General features: G+C 29.8%; 1 protein-coding gene across 1 annotated transcript in view; it reads left to right on the top strand.

The window, feature by feature from the left end:
- LOC111639336 (coiled-coil domain-containing protein 25-like) overlaps nt 1–24,185 on the top strand; it is a 37,343-nt gene that overhangs the window by 8,245 nt on the left and 4,913 nt on the right. Inside the window, exons 4-7 of the mRNA XM_023385196.1 lie at nt 5,791–5,868; nt 8,626–8,644; nt 12,417–12,496; nt 17,422–17,627. Of these exons, the coding sequence (XP_023240964.1) occupies nt 5,791–5,868; nt 8,626–8,644; nt 12,417–12,496; nt 17,422–17,627 (383 nt within the window). The remainder of the gene's footprint in view (nt 1–5,790; nt 5,869–8,625; nt 8,645–12,416; nt 12,497–17,421; nt 17,628–24,185) is intronic.

Genomic DNA, 24,185 nt, shown 5'->3' with positions numbered 1-24,185 from the left:
GCTCAACAGTTTTTTCTACAAGAATTTAGAATACCTACTCTTTAATTATGATCAATCATCTGTGCAGTGCTCTGTAAGAAAGTTTAAATTATTATATATTTCAAAAGATATACAGTATTATGTGAATTTATTATTATTATTTACTTTTTAATCTATCTTAAACTTTTAAAAGGATGCAGTACAGTATTCTAATTACAGTTCTGTTTATCAAATTTTTCATAACTTCATTTACGGTATGCGACCATCTCACTTATATGACCAGAAATTGCACACCCCAAAAGTGGCTATATAAGGCGATCTTCCAGTTCTTTATATTAATATATATAAACTTTTATTTTTGAGCTGTTCTTAATATTTAAACTTTCTTCAAGTAATTATTCCAGTAAAATGGTTATATTGACATTATTAACATGGAAATATTTGAAGAAGTCCTTTTCAAAAAGAATAAGAATACTTATTAAATTAAAAACAATTGCTAGATTTTTATGATTTGTTTATAGAATATGTAGGAATTAAAATTTTAATAAATTTTATTTTTAAAAATGAATGTATTAGTAATAAATTTATCAGTCTAAACTTGTTCAATTTTATATAAAATTTTCAGAATTTATTAAAATTTCTAAAATTTTAAATTATTACATGTTCTAGCAGTATTTCAAAATATTTGTACTTAATTTTGATTGTGCTTTTTGTCTTTTTGAACACCATATAGTGTAAGTACACGAGCACTTGGCAATCTTCAACTAAAAATTGAATAAATTTAAGATGAAGATTGCCAAGTGTTCATGCACTTACACTATATGGTGTTCAAAATGACAAACATAATCACCGACACGGTTTCAAGAACATAAAACGATAAATTTATTTCACTGAAGGTGCTTGCAACTTATTATCTTTTTACTTAGTGTCTAAGTATTAAAATAATACCAAAAGATAGTTTTACTGTTTTCTCTAATGAAACATTGATATATATTATTCTTTTCATCTTATTCTATTAGTTACAAAATTAGACTAAAAGATATTTTGAGTTATTAGATTTTAAAAACTTTAAGAACAGAACTTTTTGTAATTGTAAGTGCACAATAGTGTTACCACCCGTCCAGTTTTCACCAGGACAGTCCGGGAATTGATTCACTGTCTGGGTGAACTATTAATTTTGCCCGTGAATTAAATAGAAATTGTGAAATTACGATGAAAGTTCTTGCAAATATTTTTACAAATTTACACTATTTTAACAGTGAAAGAACTGACACTCACTGTAACTCATCTGTAATTCTGCCATGTTAGTCTGTTTACGTCGATGTGTGGTGAGCAACCCCTGTTGACTTTTTTTTTTCCTTGTACGATCGTACACGTTTCAAATAGAGCTAAGTTATCTGTACCCGTTCTTTCTTAAATTTAGGTTACTTATGTTACTCCTATGCAAGCCCCAGTCCCTAACTGTGACTGATTTAGAACCGGCATGCACGTTATTCTTCACATTGTAAAATGACATTGCGCATGCTTCAGAACTTCTGTTCAAACAAACCTGACGTGCCGTCTGGGTCAGTGATTTTCAGAAGGTGGCAACACTAGTGCACAACATAACAAATACATCAAGTATGCAACTAAAATTATAATGCTTCATTATTCTGATATATTGAAGATAATCAAAATTATCACGTTTTTAAATATTCCAGCAAATAATTTAATATCGTAAAAACGTTTTTGATCGTCTTTAAAGTTAAATGATAAAGTGAAAAGAACATTAAAGAAATAGAACATAAATTAAAATTACGAAAAAATAATAACTGCGCATGCGTTTGTAATGAAGCGCGCTTAACGGAATGAATATAATAATAGAGATATAAGAATATAAAAAAATAAATAAAAATAAAGAGCCCAACAGTTTCCTATTAAAAATTAATGTTTCGTAAAAAATTACAGTTTATCTTCATAGAACAATTTCCATGCTGTAGATAGAGAGTGAGTGTCCCTATGATTGATACAAGTAGTTTTCCCTTGGGCTTTATAAATCTCAAGCTTTTCGAGATGTTTGATGGAGTGCTTGTTAGACGTGGGTTTAATGATGGAAGCTTGGTCCCATATAACCTCAACTCCTTGCTGGTTGCATAAGATGCTAAAATGGTGCTATCGTTGTTCTTTCTAATAGAGTATTTATGTTCTTTGATTCTTTGTTCCAAGCTTCTCAAAGTAGCACCTATATAAACACTATCTGAATCAAAGCGACGGTCTTTGATTGGTATGGAGTAAATNTACAAGTAGTTTTCCCTTGGGCTTTATAAATCTCCAGTTTTTCGAGATGTTTGATGGAGTGCTTATTAGACGTGGGTCTAATGATGGAAGCTTGGTCCCATATAACCTCAACTCCTTGCTGGTTGGCGTAAGATGCTAAAACAGTGCTATCGTTGTTCTTTCTAATAGAGTATTCATGTTCTTTGATTCTTTGTTCCAAGCTTCTCAAAGTAGCACCTATATAAACACTATCTGAATCAAAGCGACGGTCTTTGATTGGTATGGAGTAAATGCCAGAGGTAGCGATCTAGTTGTCATTCTTTTTATCGTTTCTCAGTAACTTGTATACTGTGGGATTGCGGCGATATATGATCCGTAAATTATCTTCGCAATCCCACAGTATACAAGTTACTGAGCAAGGAGTTGAGGTTATAAGGGACCAAGCTTCCATCATTAGACCCACATCTAACAAGCACTCTATCAAACATCTCGCAAAAGCTTGAAATTTATAAAGCCCAACGGAAAACTACTTGTATTAATCATAGGGACGACCACTCTCTAACTACAGCATGGAAATCATTCTATAAAGATAAACTGTAATTTTTTACGAAACATTAATTTTTAATAGGAAACTGTTGAGCTCTTTATTTATTTTTTTATATTCTTATATCCCTATTATTATATTCATTCCGTTAAGCGCGCATCATTACAAACGCATGCGCAGTTATTATTTTTTTGTAATTTTAATTTATGTTCTATTTTTTTAATGTTCTGTTTACTTTATCATTTAACTGATGAAGATTGTTAAAGATGATCGAAAACGTTTTTATGATGATATATTATTTGCTGGAATATTTAGAAAGGTGATAATTTTGATTAATTCTTTCTAGTTCCAGTACAAGTTAATATTTTTATATTGAAGATATTCAAAGTTTGTTTTTTGTTATCATGAATGATATTAGAAATGTCATAATCTTATGTACTGAAGTTTAATACAATGTTTAGCATAACAATTAAAAATTAATATCTAAAATTCAAATTAAAATTCTTCCAATAGTGAGACTAGTTATCTTTATCATGTCTTTCTTACTTATCTGCAATAAACAGAGACTAAGATTAAAACAATTCACTTTATTTGCCTGTTTAACAATGCATTTCAGATTGGTAGGTATTTTTCAATCCATCTTCAGACTACAAATTTTAAATTTAAAAAAAAAACTATTTTAAGAAAATATATAGTAACAGAAAAGGGAAAAAAACAATTAAAATTTAAATTTACAACAAGTATATAAAACGAACCTCATGGCTTCAATGTCCAGAGTGGTTGTGTGTCTCTACCCGACTTCACATTTGTAACACCTTTTGTGGTTCTTAATGACATCATACCATATGTCACCAATTTCCATCCCATTATTTAGGTTGATTCAATTTTGACAATGGATAATAGCCGTGTTCTTTAAATCTTATACATGTAACATTATTTTTAAATAAAATTTTAATATGTAATGTCATCTATGTAACGTTTACTCTATAAATGTTACATAGATGACATCATCATCCTGTGGAAGTCTGAACCGAATCTTAAACAGTTTGTGGATACGGTGAACAACAATCCTTATGGACTGTTGATTGAAATAGAATAGCACAGCAACTCAAATGTTCATTTTTTGGATATCGACATCTCCTTTGAAAGGCCGAACATACATATGGCGGTATACTGAAAAACCAGTAACACCTCCATGTATATTCCGATGGGATCCTGTGATCCTTTTCAGTACAAGGTAGCAGCCTTTAGGACTTTGGTCAAGAGGGCTTTTATACACTCCTCCTCTCTCCAAGCGCTAACTCAAGAAATGAGACACATAGAGGGGATAGCAATGGTACATGGCTACAACTACTCGTACACCAACCTAGTACGAGGATTGTATAAAAGATATAGAAGTAGCCAGGAAGCAGACAACCAGACACAAAGACAAATACAGACGGAAGAGGAAAATATAGAAAGGATCCCCATCACATTCAATCCACAGTTAAAATTGTTGTACAAAGAGATAGCCAGGAGTCGTCGAGTCAATATAACCTACAGAAGATGCCAAACCATTTTCCAAATACTATGTAATGAAAAAGACCCACCGAACCTGGTCAAATTACCTGGAATTTATACCATCCCGCTCACAGACCACAGGTTCGACAGAGAAATGATTTACATTGGCTCAACCAGATGTTCATTGGGGATTAGGATTAAAGAACATAAGGCTGACATACAACACAACAGAGCTACTACGGCTCTCTGAACATATGCGACCGACAAGGACATCGCGGTGGACTTTGATGTGGCGCACATCATCCTCATTACCACCACCCACCCCAAACATGTTAAATGGTTGGAAGCTATGGAGATATTTAGAGCAGGACGCAACACAACATGTATCAATTTTAAAGAAGAGATAGCCCTTTCAACAGCATGGCAGTTCCTGCTGGATGATATTGTTTAAAAGTTTATGACAAAAGTACTGCAGCACGCATGCGCAATACGCAAAACATCGCTCTGTTCGTTTCATTTTAAATTGGCTCAAAGGTTTCCACGTGCGATGATTTGAAAGGTAAATGAATCAAAAGAAAGTGTTCGATTTTCAATGTCCAGCTCAGTATTTATCAAAAAAAGCCTGAGGAAGAGCCCAGAAGGGGTGTCAAAAACATTAGCTGAAATATTATACATACACTCCAGTTAAGAGGTTCAAAGTAAGAGTTATTTTTAGTACATTCCGGTATGTGGAGAAGAATAAATTAAAATTTTAATATTATTTCTATCTATAATACAATTTTTTTCTTCACAGTATGGGTTCCATAGAAATTGGCAGTATTTTAACCATTAATCTCCATTGTCAAAATTTTATCAACCTAAATAATGGGATGAAAATTGATGACGTATAGTATGATGTCATTAAGAACCATAAGGTGTCATAAATGTGAAGTCAAGTAGAGAGAGACAACAATCTTAGACACTGAAGCCATGAAGTTTGTTTTATATACTGTACTTGTTGTAAATTTAAATTTTAATTGTTTTTTTAAACTAAAAATTAGTAGCCTGAAGAGGGATTAGAAAATAATACTTACCAATCTGAAATGCATTGTTAAATAGGCAAATAAAGTGAATTGTTTTGATCTTAGTCTCTGTTTATTGCAGATAATTAAGAAAAGACATGATAAAGACACTAGTCTCACTATTAGAAGAAGAAACCTTTACTCATGAATAATATTTACTAGATAAAAAAAATTGGTGTAGAATATTTTTTCTTTATTATTTAAATCTTTTGCTGAGTAAAATATTTAAATTACATTATTATGTAAGTATATTTATTAAAATAAACTTTATTTAAATATTATTAATTATATTTAATACTTTTATCAATATTTATTTGCATAATTCAAATTTATTTGATAAATTGTTAGATTTGTATATATTATTGTAATTTATAAACAATTAATTTTTGTATTTAGAAAATAATTGAGAGAACTGTAACTAAACTCATGAATTATAATTATTGCTATTAGAATCAAACATTAGATGATATTCCCACAAGTGTTTTAGAAGATTGTGCCCAGTTAGTTAAAGCAAATAGCATACAAGGTATAAATTATTTTCATAATTTTGTACACTTAAGACTAATGAACTCATAATGATAATTTTTAATGTGAAATATTTATAAATTCAATACTAGAATAATGATTTTCTTATATTTTTGTGAATAAGTTTTATAATTTGTAAAGTTTTTTAAGTGCATTATGATGTCATTCATAAAATATAATTTATAAAGCTTATTGAATATGTTTCAATCAATTTGTGCTTGTTGAATACAAATGATTATAAAATCTTGGACATATTGTATTATAATTTATTGAGAAGTTGATTATTGCTATTGGAAAACATTTATTTTTTTTCTCTTTCCTTAATTAGATGTATTCAAATTAATATTAATTACATATACTAATTGAGACTAATTGTAACTGAAGATTTCTGTAATTGAAAATTTAATAACTGAATATGCAAAGAATACAGTACTAACAAGTGACTAGTTTAATAATGTTGTATTAAAGTAAATCTTATAAAGAAAATAATAACTAAAATAAGGAAAAAAAAGAACTAATAATAATTCAAAATGAATGTTATGCAATCAGTTTGAAATTTATACTGATACTGAATTAGGCAAATGTAAATATTGTGTATTTAATAAAGTCTTTTTTCAAAAAATTGATAAAACCAATTTAAAAAGATTTTTATGGAATGGATATAAAATGTAATTAAAAATTCAGTTATAAAACATAAGACTAGTGAAACCTCACATCTTTTTTTTCCAATATCTGTGTTAAATTAGAGACTAAGATTTTTTAAAACACAGTTGTTTTATTCTTTTCCTTCATGAACAGCAATGCGTTTCAGATTAGATTTTTCTTAATTCCTCATCAGGCTATAGTTCACAAATGAATGCATTAAACAAAATTTGATATATTAATTACAAATACTTTAAGATACAAAACACTAACCTTCCAACATAATAGTCATTTAACTTGTTTATCCCCATTTTGCATTTACAATTTCTTTTATAGTTGAGTATTATGTCATACCATACGGATTTAATCTCCATTCCATTATTTAAATTAAGCCAATTTTTGCATTGTATTGTTGTGATATGCTCTTTAAATTGTTGCAAATATACAGCTTTTTCTCTGTATAATATTTTAATATTACTGTGATCAATTCTACAATTATTCTCTTCACAATGAAAAATCCATGGGGACTGATGATATTTTAAGCAAATGGCTGCTTCATGCTCTTTCAGTCTTTCTCCCAGTAAAAAACTAAGAAAACAAAAATGTATTAGTAATAATTATTTTATAATTAAAAATAACAGATAAATGATATTAGTATGAATACAATTATAGGACCCAAATTAGCAGAATTATGTATGATAGAGCTAGATAAAAAACTAGTAGTTTTAAATGAAATTAAATTTATGGTTAGATATTTAGATGATATATTTATAATTTATGATGATAATATTATAATGAAAAATAAAATAGTAGAATTTGCTAATGAAATAGATTTGGATATAAAATTTAAATATGAATTGGAAAATGATAACACCATTAATTATTTAGATATTACAATGAAAAGATTTGATCATAATATTAGAGTTACAACATATGAAAAAGCCTGTAATACTAAAAAAACAATAAATTATAAATCATACTGTCTGTTGTTTATTAAAAGAAATAATTTCATTACAGCATTACCAAAAATTTGGAGGAGAACAACAAGGTTAAAAGATAGACTAAAAGAATAACAACAGTTAATTACAAACTTTATACTAAACGGATATCCAAATAGATTAAAACTTATAAAGAAAATAGATATACAGGTAAATTTAAAAAACAAGATAAAAATATATATCCTTTCCTTACATACTAGGTATATTTGAGAAATATAAAAAATATTTTATTAAATTTGATATAGCTGCAAAGCTAAAGAATAAAGTGGATTTTAATGTAAAGTATGATGATCAAATTCAATTGCAAAATATAAATTTTTCAGGTGTTGTGTATAAGTACTTATAGTGAAAAAATGTATTATATACAAGAAACAAAATGAATACCGGGAGGAAGCTGAAAGAGCATGAAGTGGCCATTCAGTTAAAATATCATCAGTCCCCATGGTTCTTTCATGTAAAGGGAATAATTGTAGAATTGATCACAGTAATATTAAAATATTATACAGAGAAAAAGATGTATATTTGCAATGATTTAAAGAGCATACTGCAATAATACAATGTAAAAATTGGCTTAATTTAAATAATGGAATGGAGATTAAATCTGTATGGTATGACATAATACTCAACTATAAAAAAAATTGTAAACACAAAATGGGAGAAAACAAGTTAAATGACTATTATGTTGGAAGGTTAGTGTTTTGTATCTTAAATTACAGTAAGATCCTGCTTAACGTGGGGGATACATTCCTAGACAACAAAGCACTAAATGAAACAGCGTTAAACGAGGTAATTTTAACACAGAGTAAAAAGGGAAAGGAGAACATGCAACCAAAAATAAGCAAATTCTATTTTAATTTTAAGTTATTTTTATATTGTATTAATTTGCATAACAATATATATATTAAATAACACACAAACAAATGCACACAGAAATGTAAAGTTTGTTTTTTGTGATGAAAGTCCTGGCTCTTCTGAAATTTTTGATTTTTGCAATAAAGTCATATAGTTTCATTTGTCACTTTTTTCTTTCCTTAAGCAAATGTTGGTAGCAGGAGATTGCATCTAGAATGCTTCATCTTGCTTTTGCACTCCTTTCAAAATCTGGATTTTGAAAGACTACAATTTTATCAACGATTTCGGTTATCATTACCAAACTTTTACTAAGGACATCTGTAGAGAAATTCTCTGGGTTCTTCATTTTAAGAATCATAATTTTCCAGTTCTATATGAATTCCTTGTTCTGCCAGTTCTTGAAGGTTGTCGTCGGTAATGCTCTCACCAGAAACCTGCAGTAACTCCTCAATATCCTGCTCGTCTACATCTCCTACTCCTGCTGTAGTGATAACATTGACAATTTGGTCAACCTAACAATACAGCGGTAGGCCTTTAGGCTCTTCTTGTCGAGAATTCTTGGATACCTTCAGCCATAACTTCTTCCACACTTCGTTTATGCATTTATCAGTTAATTCTTGCCAGGCAAAGTCAATATTTCTTATATGGCATCCATGATGTTATATCTTTTCTGAAATTACACAAAACAAACATAGATTTAAGGGAAGTACAGCGCTACAATGAATTGCCACCTTTTGCTGATTGGTTTGTATTTTGGAATAATTGTATTATATACAAATCAATGAAATGCCACAATAATTTGAATCAGCATAAATTTTGAACTTTTTTTTAGGCTTCAAGCAGATTGCATTATATCGAATCAGCATTAATCTAGGCAGCATTAAGTGGGATCTTACTGTATTTGAAATTAATGTATCAAATTTTGTTTAATGCATTCCTTTGTGAATTTATAGCCTGAGGAGGGATTAAGAAAAATTTAATCCGAAATGCATTGCTGTTCATGAAGAAAAGAATAAAATAACTGTTTTTAAAAAAATCTTGGTCTCTGATTTAATATGGATATTGGAAGATGTGAGGTTTCACTAGTCTTATGTTTTATAAATAAATTTTGTTTTAAAGGCAAGTGTAACAAACATTAGGATGGCCCTTACTTTTAAATTTTTGAAATTTGGACAGCATGTATTTTGAGTCTGTTCATTTTGAAAAAAATAATTTTGGCAAAATTTTATGGCTTTGAATAATATTTAGGGGTCACTACTTTGATCACAATATGTCACAAAACTAAATTTAGGATCACTCACTATTTAAATAGAAATCCTACATAAGTATAGCAGTAGAAGCACAATGTTGTCATTTCAAGTTTATAGTAGTCCATATTGTATTTTTGGAACAATCTAGAACCCTCCAGATCATTCTATAAACTTCTAGAACATTGTAGAATCTTCCAGAATAATATTCAACTTTCCAGAACATTCCACAACTTTCTGGAATAATCTGTGGTCTAAACTATAAATTCAATTCACTTGAGACAGTGAGTTTAGGCAGCTAAAGAGTGCAGTTTATCCAAGAGTAGTCTCCCAGTAAATTGTTGAAGGACTTGAGAAATTTTCTGATCTTTAGAAGATTACAATTCAGTGCACTCAAAGTTTATAATTTTTTAGTGTAAATTGAGGCTGAAGTGCAACAAGTTTCAGGTTTTATTTTATGAAGAAATGACTACTGTTAGACCTTGGTGTATGTGAAATACCTGAAATAAGTTACTTCAAAGCAAGAAGAAATAGCTTATTTTTTTCATTTACATATGACTGAAAAGAAAACTGTCAGGAACATGCAACTTTAGCTGTTGAAGGAGCTTTGACAATATACAGGGTGTTTTGAAAATCCTGTTAAAACTTATAGGATAGATTTCTTAAGAAAAAATAAAAATGAAGATAAGATAAAAAATGTTCAGTAATATTTTTTGAATAAAACCTTTATTAAGGAGTTATAGACATTTAAAGTTCAGTGACACCACTTCTAGAATTTGATGCATCTGAAAAGATTAAAAAAGTACATGTATGTTTTTTATTGTAATCTTTTATTTTCATTAAAACAAATATGCTTTAAGTGAATACAGTAAATTTTTACTTTTAGGTAACTTATTCCACCATGCAGTAGGTTCCTTTGGAGCCACATGAAAAGTCTTATTTATGAGATTCCTGTAGAGTCACAGAAAGATTTGCTTGCATGAATTATAGTTGTGGCACAAGAAATTCAACACACACTAGGTACTTCTGAATGGGTTTATCAGAACATGTTTTGCAGATACAATGTTTGCATAGATGTTGGAGACACCACATTGAGCAGCTTTTGTAATGGATTAGGATGCAAAGTGAAACAAATGCTTAAGAAGTATTACACATTTTTATTACACATAAAAAGAACATTGCACATAAAAGTAAAAGTATTACACATAAAAAGAACATTGTTTTCAAATACATAAAAATAAAGTAAAAAATTTTAAGATAATTTTTTAATTTTGTTTTTAATTCTTTCAATTTAATTAAAATAATAACATCTATAACTCCTTAATTAATAAAACCTTTGTTCCAAAGATGTTACTGAACATTTTTATCTTTAGTTTTTCTTAAAATATATATCCTGTAAGTTTGTAACAGGAATTTCGAAACACCCTGTATACAAAAGGCAAAATGATTTGAGCTCTTCAAAATGAAGGTAATGAGAACATCCAAAGCAAGTGAAAACCAATCAGGCTAGAATTGAAAAAATCTGGACTAGTTTGTATCAGCCAATACTTTCAACATACTTGGTCTTGACATAGAATTGTATATTGTATTCTGGCCTTCTGATGTGAACTACAGAAAAGTCCATCAAGTTCATCAAATGCATTAATGATATGGCAGAATGTGGAATTTTCTTGATCAAGAAATACAATTGATTACACACCCAGGATGAACAGAAAAGCCTATTTCTTCTGCAAGTTGTTAGTGATCACCAGAAGAGATATCCACACTTTAGGAAGAGAATGTTTGCCTATAATAATTAACATTCCATCATGTGAATGATGTTAGAAATTATGCTCATCTTGTATCATGGAAATTGTTGACTGTAAATTTTAAATGCTTAGTAATGTCTTACCTTGTAGTTTGCTTAAAATAAAGATGATTTAGTGTTTCAAACTTTAGTAGCAATCTCTAAAATTAGATAAATTTTGGGAATATTGTTTTTTCAATATTGGCACAATTTAGAAGGTGATAAGATGCAAATTACAATTTTTGTTTTTAGCTCTAGAATATGGACCACCCTAATAAACATTATATCAAAACTAATAGTGATAAAATCAATGATACTTAATACTAAATAAGGATGATTTAGTATATTATATGAGGTTTGCAGCCATTTTTATTGTGTTATACAGAGGTTTATTGTGTAATGAATACATAAAGATGGTAAAAATGACATTGCATTGTTGTAACTGTTATGTTTTCAAGCTATTTGAGCATTTTTCAATGAAATGAGATTAGCCTTTAGCAGTTTCAACATATTTTATAATTTATTCTATTAAAATTAATGAAATATAACCACATTTCATTATATGNGAGAGAATTTACTCAGGTATTAACAGGTCAGATAAGATATTGTTTTTTATAAAATTTCTCTGGAAAAAAGTCATAAACTTGAAAACCACTATAGGAATTGCTTCAGAACATATCAATTAAGGAATACTATGAAGTCTGCAGTTCAACTGTTATTTATTTTTGAGAAATTCGATGAAAAAAAAACATCATGTCTCTGCTGGTTAAAATAGCTAAAATTTAAGCACTTAAAGTTGATGATTAATGATATTTGAAGAAAATTAGCTATAGGGGAAATTTAGCTATCAAATTTATCTATATAGGTGCTTAAATAGTAGTCATAGCTCTCATAAAGCATCTTAATTATTCTTTGGTAGGAGAAAAATCTTTAAATTCTAACAATGTCTTCCAATTTCTGTCCAAATAAGTTGCAACATGTGAATTAATTATCCTAATGTATTCAGATAAGATTATATATGTATAGATATACATATATATACATATTATTTGAAAAAGACAGCAGGCATGGAAGTAGGACAAGTTGGATTTCATAATCAGAAAGAGGTGACTTATGTTATAATGAATTATATAAAACAGAATGTTTTTATTGTTTTAGTTAAATTTAAATTCAACTATTATGAAATTTTTTGGAATTTTAGTTATTACTCTAATTTTTAAATCTAAAAATAATTTTTAAAAAATTATTGATTACACGTTATATTTTTTGAAATATGCTTTATATTAATAACAAAAAAGATACATTTGTCTACAAAAGAAATTTAAATAAATAAATACACTACAAATATAAATAAAAATTTAAAATACAATAGCCTCTTGTTATATCGTGTTTTGTGGATTTGAATATATCACACTTTTTTTATCCCCAAATTTTAAAAGCACTTGAGTCAATACAATAAATTTTAAATTATCAATTGCCATTGAATTTCTTTTTGCAGCAGAATATGGTATTTTATTCACACCATTGACCTTGAAATTACCACTACAGATGAAACAATAAATTCATCAAGATCTAAATAAGCAAAACAGGAGGACAGATCAATTATCATTTATGTTTCCTTTTGATATTAAAAATTCCTTATTTATTGGTCTTAAGTACTGTCTCCTCATTTACATTTCTGTGAATTGGAAATTTTACACCTATATATGAATTGACCAATACCATCCATTCACATAAAGGTGTGAAATTTCAAATTCACTGCATATTGTGTAAGGAAAAGATCTAAAATTTTTATCCAATAGTAACTTTATTTTGCTGTTTAGAGAACTTTTACTCTATATTTTTATAAGTTGTGATATTCTATTAAATGTTCAATATAAATTTTCAATTACTATATTTATAATTTTTATTGAAAAATATAAATTACACAAATTTTTAATAAGTGATTTATTAAGAAATATAGTACTGTATAATAAAATCACAACTGGTATTTTGTTTTTATGTCAACAGTATATGTTTTTAAATGTCATTGTTAAAGAAACAATAATGCTAAATGGGCGTTCATGTTATTGATGTTTATGTAAATGTCAGTTAATACAATATAACCACAAATAAAATTCAGTATTGAAAAACTAACCTTATTTTAAATCAGAAACACTTGCTGATGAAAGAATAGAGGATAGAGATTCCATAGCATATATAATCTGTTTAGTAAAAGCATGGAATTTTTAGTACTCGTTTATATCATGCTGCTGGATATATTGCATTTTTTCTGTTTCCTGACAAGCACAATATAACAAAGGGCTACTGTATTAGAGTTTTAAAAAGTTTTGAGTAAAAGAATTAAAATATTCAATAGAATAATTGTAAATTAAAAGAAAAATATAACAAAAATTTTATCTTTATTTTGGTTTTTCTGTTGACCACAGTTTTCAATAATATATTTAAATCATTTGTCCTTAAACAAATGTAAGCTTTTGTTTTGCCCAAAAAGTTCATGTGATTTTTAACTTGTAAATAGAAAGAACAAACTATATGAATGTTATGACTAACCTAACATTATTGCTAATTTTTCTCAACTAGATCAAACAAAATAGATTCTTGATTGCATTTTTTGTTTTCTTTTTTTTGCAATATTCTACTGCAATTTTTTGTGTTTTAGGAGCTTGTAATTTTTATTATTTTATGAATATAATAATTCAAATAACTTGTAAGTTTGATTATTATTCAAATTTATTAAGAATTGTATTTTATTTATGATATAGATAAAACAATGAATTTTTAAAATTCTAATTGAAGCAATTATATACTGCTTTTTTCACTTTAATTTGATTTTTTTTGTTTTTTTAATGAAGAAAGTTTTATAATTAATTTTAAATATGCCAATAATAATAATAATAATAATAATCTGGTACAAAAAGTTTATATCACTGCACCAGGAACTAGCTAAACATCTAACACACATCATCATCAATCCACAAAATTTCTTACTCAGGGCATCACCTACATGAAACCTAAAAACAACAACAACACAGATCCCACACAATACAGACCAATTACATGTCTTCCAACACTATACAAATTATTGACATCACGTATCACAAACAAAACATACGAACATGTTGAAGAACACGACATTCTTACAGAACAACAAAAACGTTGCTGTAGAAATCACAGAGGATGCAAAGCTAAGTTACTCGTAGATTCAGTCATTCTACGACAAGCACACAAACAACACAGAAACATACACATGGCATATATAGACTACAGAAAAGCATTTGACAGTGTTCCACACAGTTGGCTGCTACATATTCTACACATGTACAAAATACATCCATCACTCATTGCATTCTTCGAAAACACTATGCAGCACTGGAGAACAACACTGCATCTCAGGGTTAGTAACACTTCCATACAAACAAACGAAATATTCATTAGGCGAGGAATTTTTCAAGGAGATTCCTTGAGTCCTCTCTGGTTCTGCCTAGCCCTGAATCCATTATCCAACATGTTAAACAACACGCAATACGGCTACAATATCAGACACGAAAAAACAACACAGTTTACACTCTCACATCTCATGTACATGGACGACATAAAACTTTATGCATCCACACAAAAACAACTTCATCAACTCCTACAAATCACACATTCATACACTAAGGACATACAAATGGAGTTTGGCCTAGACAAATGCAAAAAACTTCACATAGAAAAAGGAATCCTGAAGAAAGAAGATTTTGCACTTGGAAATGGAGACGTTATTGAATCCATGGAAGAGGGCGAGTTCTACAAGTATTTAGGATTCCAACAGGCCAAACTAACAGAACATACACAAATAAAGCAAAGATTAATTAAAGAATACCAAAGTAGGTTAAACGCTATACTCAGAACACAGTTAAATGCAAAACACACAGTTAAAGCAATAAACACATATGTCATCCCAGTACTCACATACTCTTTTGGAGTTATACATTGGACTCACACAGATCTTGAGCAACTCCAAAGGAAAACAAGAACAACACTTACTAAGCATAAACAACATCATCCTAAATCCTCCACAGAAAGATTAATCCTTCCACGTAAAGATGGCAGACGTGGCCTGATTGACATAGTTAACATTCACTATAAACAAATACAGTCACTGCGAGAGTTTTTTACAGGAAACAAGAAACATCACAATTACATAAAGCAGTAACTCTATCAGACTCAAATAACACACCATTAAACTTACACTCACATCATACAGACATGACACAAATATAAAAAGCACAGACACCATCAAGCAATCGTGGGCTCAAAAGGCACTCCAAGGCAGACATCCTTATGACCTGGCCCAGGATTTTGTTGACAAAACTGCGTCAAATAGCTGGTTAGCTTGAAGATGCATTTTTGGGGAAGATGGAAGGGTTCATGATTGCCATACAGAATCAGGTCATAAATACTAAAAACTACAGAAAACACATACTCAAAGATATAACACTCACAAATGACACATGCAGAAAATGTCACATCATGCCAGAAACTATACAACACATCACTTCTGGGTGCAAGCTCTTGGCATAGACAGATTATTTACACAGACATAATCAAGTAGCAAATATAATACACCAAGAGCTTGCAAAGAAACACAACTTGGTAGACATTCACGAACCATACTACAAGTATATTCCACAGACAGTATTGGAAAACAACACGCACAAAATGTACTACGACAGAGCCATAATCACAGATAAAACAATTTACCACAACAGACCAGACATCACACTCATTGACAAACACAATAAAATCACATACATTATAGACATAGCCATTCCAAACACTCACAATGTACAAAACACATGCACTGAAAAAATTAGCAAGTACACAGAACTCGCCCAGGAAATAAGGCATCTGTGGAGGATGGATAGGGTGCTTATTGTACCTGTCGTTCTCTCCTGTACAGGTGTGATACCACACACACTACACAAAAGCCTGGGAACATTACAATTGAGTAGAAATACATACATCACACTACAGAAGGCCACTATATTGAATACATGCCACATTGTTAGGAAATTCCTGAATACAGACACACACACTGACACACTTATTTAATTTTAGTTTTGTTGATCCGGCATAGTACACAGCCACCGGTGTAAACCGAGTATAACTCACAAAACCCAACATAATAATAATAATAATAATAATTGCTAATTGAGCTGAGCAACTGAAGTTTATTTTTTATACTCAAATGTCATTGGGAATTTAACCAATCTTCTCTGAAATCACTTGACTGATCTCAACCAAATTTGGTGTGGACACGAAGTCCAGGTCAATGAATGTCATAAGCTATTTGAAATCCTGATTAGATTATGTCCTTGAAGAATATCACAGGAAAATTCTGCCATAGACTTAAGCTAGGATTTTGGGTGTTTACAAAGTGCAAGAAGCAGTCAGTTCAGTTCTATTCATAAGTGTAAATAAACAGTTTAATGTGACAATTGAGTCTAAACTCTAGCTTAATAGCTCTATATTCATTTGTATATTTGTAAACATTGCTGGCTGGCAATACTGAACAAGCTCAAAGACTATTATGTATGAACTGATTAAGTTGTCTTGAAGCGAAGTTTGATAGAAATTGCATTTTAAAATCAGCTACTAAATCTAATATCATTGCTTCTATTTTGAAATGCACTAAATAAACTCTAGACTTAAGCATAAATCTTGCTCAGCTCAATTTGCAGGCATTGAAAACAATGAATACAATCTTATTACATAAATTATAATTAAAGATTTTTCAGTAAATACATATATTTTCTGAAACTGGTACTAAATATAAAAAAAAAATAAAACTTTAGAATCAAAAATGTTGAATTATATTTTAAAAATATTAGATGTTGACTGATTCTTGACTAATTGGCACAGCAATAAAATATTTATTGGTGAATCTATAGTTGAAATTAATAAACATCTAATAAAATTAAATATATATTTAACAATATAATCTATAATCTATAGAAAAAATTTACATGAATTTCCATTCCTGCAGGTACGTGTAATTCAAGTAGCAAAGCGAATAAATGAAACAATTAATCGGCTTAATAAAACAAGATCAGAAGTAGAACATGTTGATTTAAGAGCTCAAAGAGAAGAAAGGGATAGGAAAGAAAGAGAAAATGAAAAAAAAATTGCTAGAGAACTTAAAGAAAAAGAAAAGAAAGAACAGAAAATGAAACAGGAATTAGCTGAACAAAGGTATTCTTAATAAAGTTTTCATATCCATAAATAAATTTTTAATATGATTTTATTTTTTCAATGTTAATTTAGAGTTTGGTTAACAAATTTAGTGAACAAAATATTCTAAAAATATAATTGAATTTGTTAACATGTTCATTGCTTTTTAACACCATAACACTTTCTTTCACTGAAGAGCTTTATATTCCATTGTAATAAACAATTGGTGGTATATAAATTTACTTATTTTGATTTTAATTCTAATAATTTTTTATTCAGTGAATACTTCAAAAAATTTACACTTGGATAATTTTCAAACTCCATTAAACTCTACCATAAACATATCAAAACCTATGAGTTAAGATAGCTGAGAATATTTATCAGAAACATTTTCAGCTTTCCTGAAGCCGTCCTCAGACATTGAAATTAGAACAATTACATATTCTAAACTGAAATATATTTTTGAAATTACTTAAATCCTCCTTGGGTGTGAAGAGTATTGTGATGTCACTTTGGGCATGTGTATCTGCCAGATACATAATGAAAATTAATCCAATTTTTATATTTTTATAGATATATATGCTTGACTACGATTATATCTTTGATTTTTACACTTTCTCTACTACCTAACAGTATAAAATACTTGCGGATTTAAAAGATAAATGAGATTTTTATTTATATTTTCTGTAATTTGATCTGTAAATGCAAAAAATTAAACTTATCAAATTTCAACTTTCATTTGACATCAGATTTGTTAAATTTCACAGGATTGTATTATCTTTCAACTTCAGTACAATAAAGCTTTGTTTGTTTTTTCCTATGAAAGTAATAGATTCTGCCAGTCCCCACTGCAAAGGACAACAAAGTGCTAATTGTTTCATTACTTTGTTTTCAAAAACTCCCTTCTCTGCCAGCAGTGGGTCAAATGACTAACAAATTGTTTTCTTGCACTCAAGGGAATGTTTTCTTTTAGATTTAACAAGAAGTATTGCCAGTAATGAATTCTATAATTTTATTTCTAATAATTTTAAAAAGTATTGATGAAATTGCCAAATAAATGTTTGGGTCATAATTACTGAATGGTATTGCTACATAATGAACATAAATTTTAATTGTTGAAAAATTTGCAAGTATTAAATTCCTTATCATGCTCTGATTGTAAGAAAACAGGGCAATAACATCAAAGTGAGAAAATTGCATTGTCAAAAATAGCTCAAGTGACTTATTTGAAATGAATTGGGATTGGTCTAGTCATTGAAACCAGGAGAGAGAGATAGAATGTGTAGCATTGTGGTAACATTTAAATATTCTATATTGTAATTTTGTTGAATTGTGATTGTTATGAGCAACAATTGAGAGTACAGTGCTCTCACACTGCGAGAGAATTTACTCAGGTATTAACAGGTCAGATAAGATATTGTTTTTTATAAAATTTCTCTGGAAAAAAGTCATAAACTTGAAAACCACTATAGGAATTGCTTCAGAACATATCAATTAAGGAATACTATGAAGTCTGCAGTTCAACTGTTATTTATTTTTGAGAAATTCGATGAAAAAAAAACATCATGTCTCTGCTGGTTAAAATAGCTAAAATTTAAGCACTTAAAGTTGATGATTAATGATATTTGAAGAAAATTAGCTATAGGGGAAATTTAGCTATCAAATTTATCTATATAGGTGCTTAAATAGTAGTCATAGCTCTCATAAAGCATCTTAATTATTCTTTGGTAGGAGAAAAATCTTTAAATTCTAACAATGTCTTCCAATTTCTGTCCAAATAAGTTGCAACATGTGAATTAATTATCCTAATGTATTCAGATAAGATTATATATGTATAGATATACATATATATACATATTCTAATAATCTAATTAAATAATAGTCATTTAATTCATAAATTATCTTTGGTTTGTTCCACAATATTTCAATTTCTTTATCCTTTGTCCATTTTGTTTAAGGAGGTAGAACAACCGAATAGTAATGTTCTTTATAGGAGGTTTGTTTATTAGGGGGATTGATGCTATTAAATTTTGATGATTAAAGGTTGAGGGAATGGGGAGATAAAGGAGGTCATGTGTATTTCCATTAGTGTCTGACTTGATGACTTTACTCATTATTAGCAATTATGATTTTTATAAAAACCCATCTTATCCTCAAAATTAAGCTTTTTGCCATTTTATATTAGTTAAAATTTTAAAAGTTTTTAATAAAATATGATAAATGTTGCCAGGCAAGTTAAGCAATTCATCACTGGATTTTTTTAAAATTGGTTACTGTTGAATTTGGTGAACTGTAATATACCTATAGTTTTCTGTGCAGTGACTTTATTTTTGTTTACATAGTTGTATGCATCACTTGACACTAGTTCCAGTGTTACTGCTGGTATATAGTGTGTTAAAAACAGTTTTGTCCTTTAATTTTTATCTTATAATCTTAATAATCTGTACATTAAACTGTATACATGCTATTCTATATTTTAAGAAAATTAATAATAATCACAGAGATTATTTTAGAAGTACATTAATTTGTATGTGTTAAATACACATTCAAACTAATATATTTCTGTTCTTTTATATGTATTTAGCCTGTGTCCAGAAAACTGGAAAACTCAGAAATCTGGATCACTACCAATCCCACATTTTCCAAATATTTGGTCCAGTATTGTATAGAATTTGAAACGTAATAAATATTGAAATTTGAATGGCTATGATCATCCATGAGAAGAGATGTTTTTTTATCAGAGTATGCTCTATGAATGGATACATAAATGTTTGTCAGAAGTTTTATTTGAAGTTTGAGACAGTTATGCAAGTTGGTGAGAAGTCAGTCAAAAAGTGGGAAAAACACCATGAATGTTACATTACAGTGTGTTAGCTGACTCTGTCCCTAAAACCTGGTAAATATACAAGTAATCATAATTATTAATAGAAATGAATGAAGATTGAGTCAAGATGTTTATTAGACTTATTATCTTATAGCTGTTTTATTTCCAAAGCTTAAAATGTCATTATAATAATATTCTATTTTGTTTGAAACCAATTTAAAAGAATAATAAATACCTTCCAAAATACTCCTAAAAATGGAAAACACTTAAGCAGCAGTAAAATTTATGCATAAATAAATTTATGATTGTAGTATTTGTGTTTTAATCCATTGAAGCTTCAAAGAAATTTGAAATATATACATATAAGTGAAGATATTTGTTTGTTTGTTTATTACGCACACCTAGGCTGTTCAACCAATTGCTACAAAACTCAGCAGTTACGTTCAAATACTTCTAACTTAGATAATGTCATACATTCCACCCCAAAATTATCAATTGAATTTGTATATATCGATTAATTTTCCCATATTTGATTGCTGGCTTTACAAGTAATGCCATCTATTGGAAAAAATTTAACAAAACAATTAACTAAATATAATTCTTACATAAAAGGATATAATTTTTAAAAAATATATATTATATTCACTTGATTACTGCAACAGTATAGTGTGAAATAGATGTGCCATTAAGCCATTACTGTGACAGGTAGCATATAACACTTCCTGCATAGAGTGTAGTAGTATTTTTTTTTTTAACTCTTTCTGCCCTGTGGGCATTAAGGGGCCTCTTTTTGCAAGCCCATTATGGGTTTGGCCAGGCCCACAATGGGGCTGCTGGGTGGTGAGGGACAGATCCGAACAGACCAACCCCGAAAAATTCCTGGGGATTTTTCAATTCATTCGGATTCGAGCCCGGGTCTCCCAGAGTGGTAGGCTGCCACCTTGACCACTCAGCCATCCGGCCGCCAAGAGTGTAGTAGTGTTTGCCCTTATACATCATACCTTTTCTTTAAGCAATAGAGTTGTGCCAGTTATGTATCTAACTCCATTCAGGGAATATTTTTGAATTGAAATAATGTGACTCACGATACAAATAGGAAGTTCATATATGGTTAATCTGGTCCACTTTCTTTTGCGATTTCCACATCTGGTTTTGACTTTCATCTATCTAACTCCATTCTCGAGATTAAGGAAGAACAGAGACGGGTGGACAACAGTGGGAATTTATAGATCTACAATTTTTTTAAATTGCAGCCCAATTTATCAACTCAGCTACTGGAGGTACCTTCCAATAGCAGAGTGGATAACACCACTGAACTCTGGTAGTCAGTTGTGGGTTTGTGTGTGGCCAACGGACTGGTCATATGGAATTTTCTGGGTTTTCTTCACATTAGTAACACTTAAATTGGGGCCAGCTTTACATGAAAGTCTTTTCAGGGTGCATTCTCCTTGGCAGATCGCTCACATATCGCATTGCCATATCCAAATAAACCAAATCAGTTCTAACAACTTTCCTATAAACACTATATTTACCAGGACACACTTAACTACCAGGAAACTTGGACATCTTGCCCCTCCTCTGATTTCATCTTCCCTTAGTAACTCATAAACCCAATGCCCCATACTTCCTTCACTGATACAGCTTAAAGATGTTCTAACGTTCAGCCAAATTAATGTATGTGCAACGATTTTAAGGTACAAAGTAGAAGTCTTTTTCTGTGTCAATGTTTATTTTTCTTATTTATTATCGTGGTGACATTGCTTCGTTCAAAATTTTCTGTAATTGTAGTGTGTGTAATATGCACTTTATTCACATGTTGAGTCTAACTGTCAAATCTGCTTCCATTAATCTTATGCCACAATTTTCAAAAGTTTCCTTTACTTGCATGTTTTTGCTGAGCTTTGCTTTCTCAACCTGATTTCACCAGTTTTTTTACGGAATCACATAAAAGCAGTTATTCTCACAATGTTTACAAGATTTTTTTATTCAAACAAGTTTTATATGAAGTCTTTCAGACATTAAGGTTAGCAACTTTGATCACCTGTGGGATCATCACAACTTGTCTAACACAGATCACTTTTCAAATATAAATAGTAGACCAGTATTTGGCAATTGAATCAGTCTTAATCTTGTTATAGTTTAAATTTTATTTTAATGAAAAATAAATATGAATGAAAATTCATATTTATTTTTCAATGAAAATCCTGCACCAGTCCATCTAAATATTGATGAAATTTTTTGAATTTTTATTTTTACATTTTTTTTTATATTATTAATGAGTGTGACATCTTACACACACAAATTTTGTAGCATATCAAATTAAAATTGTCATATTAACTTCATTTTCATCTTTTTGTGATATAATAAAATATTATGAAGGTTGATTGATAAGTAAGGTTTCTATTTTCATAAAAATAAGTTTGGAAAGAGAGAATAATATAATTTCTACTCCTATTTAAAACTGATCATGTGTTTGTTTTTTGACATAATTGTCATTCAGAGTGACATTTTTTTAAAATGCTTAATCAATTTTTGCATTCTGTATACAAAAACTTTCTGGTTTCTTTTTAATTTATTTCCATTCTCATTCAGTAGCTTAACTTTGGTATCCAATTAAAGGTGGTTCTGAAAAGTAAACACTTTTAAGTTTTGAAAAAAACCATAAGTAGATTGGTGCTAATCTAGGCTATAAGAAGTGTATGGAAAAATCTGTATTTCTGTTGTTTTCTTACTGCAGTGCAGTCTTGCATTATCATAGTTCAAGTAAAACAATATTCAAAGAGAGAGAAAAGAACTGTCTTGATATTAAGAAATCTTACACTTCACCGAATTGTATTTTTTTTTTTGTTGACTACTGCTTGCTTCTTTATATAGAATGAGTAATATGAGTTTATTTTTGAACTTACTGTTTGCAACAGACAACATAATAAAACAAACAAATTGTGCACATATGACTATAGTTCACCTTAACTTTGGACTACTGTGAAAGCTATGGATTGCCAAATACTAACAAGTAATTTATGACAAAATATAGTCTGAAGGTAGATGTAACATGTTATATCCTTACATAATTAATATACACTCATGTGCAAAACTTAAGGATAATGTGCATTTACATAGAAAACATGTTGGGAAACAGTGGTAAGTGCATGCAGTGTTTCCTAGTTCAAGTCCTTGACTGTGTGTCACACTTGATCCATGAATCTACTGCTTGGTGGCACTTTAAACACTCATTGTAATCAGATACGTGTCGCGTGCAGTTTCAACACACCAATAGTTGTGTTCATTGCATCACAGATTGAATACATGCAGCAGTGTTGTTGGCCATACTGATAGTGCACATGTAGGAGAATGGTGCAGAGACACCATTTGGATGATTTTATGCGTGGACGAATCATCGGACGACTGGAGAGCAGTCAGACCCAAATGGAAGTGTCCCCCAAAGTGTTATCTCAAGGGTCTGGCAACAATTCCAACATGGTGAAAATGTCACTCAGAGGTGTGGCAGAGGCTGTCCAAGGTGTACCACTGGCCAAGAGGACCATTACTTACGCCTAACAGCCAGACACAATAGACACAGCACTGCCTCAGATCTCGCTAGAGATCTTGCAGCTGCTACAGGGACCAACATTTCAAGGTTTACATTGTACAGATGGTTAGCTGAGGAACCTGTATGTGTTCCATTAAAACAAGTGCAAAGAGCTTGTTTGAATTGGTCCAGGGAACATCACACATGGACCCAGGAGCAATGGAGT

The sequence above is a fragment of the Centruroides sculpturatus genome, unplaced genomic scaffold (assembly GCF_000671375.1).
Source record: "Centruroides sculpturatus isolate CEXI.00-Female unplaced genomic scaffold, Cexi_2.0 scaffold1250, whole genome shotgun sequence".
Lineage (NCBI taxonomy): Eukaryota > Metazoa > Arthropoda > Arachnida > Scorpiones > Buthidae > Centruroides > Centruroides sculpturatus.
The sequence above is the reverse complement of the archived record's forward strand: the minus strand, read 5'-3'. Positions and strand labels throughout refer to the sequence as shown.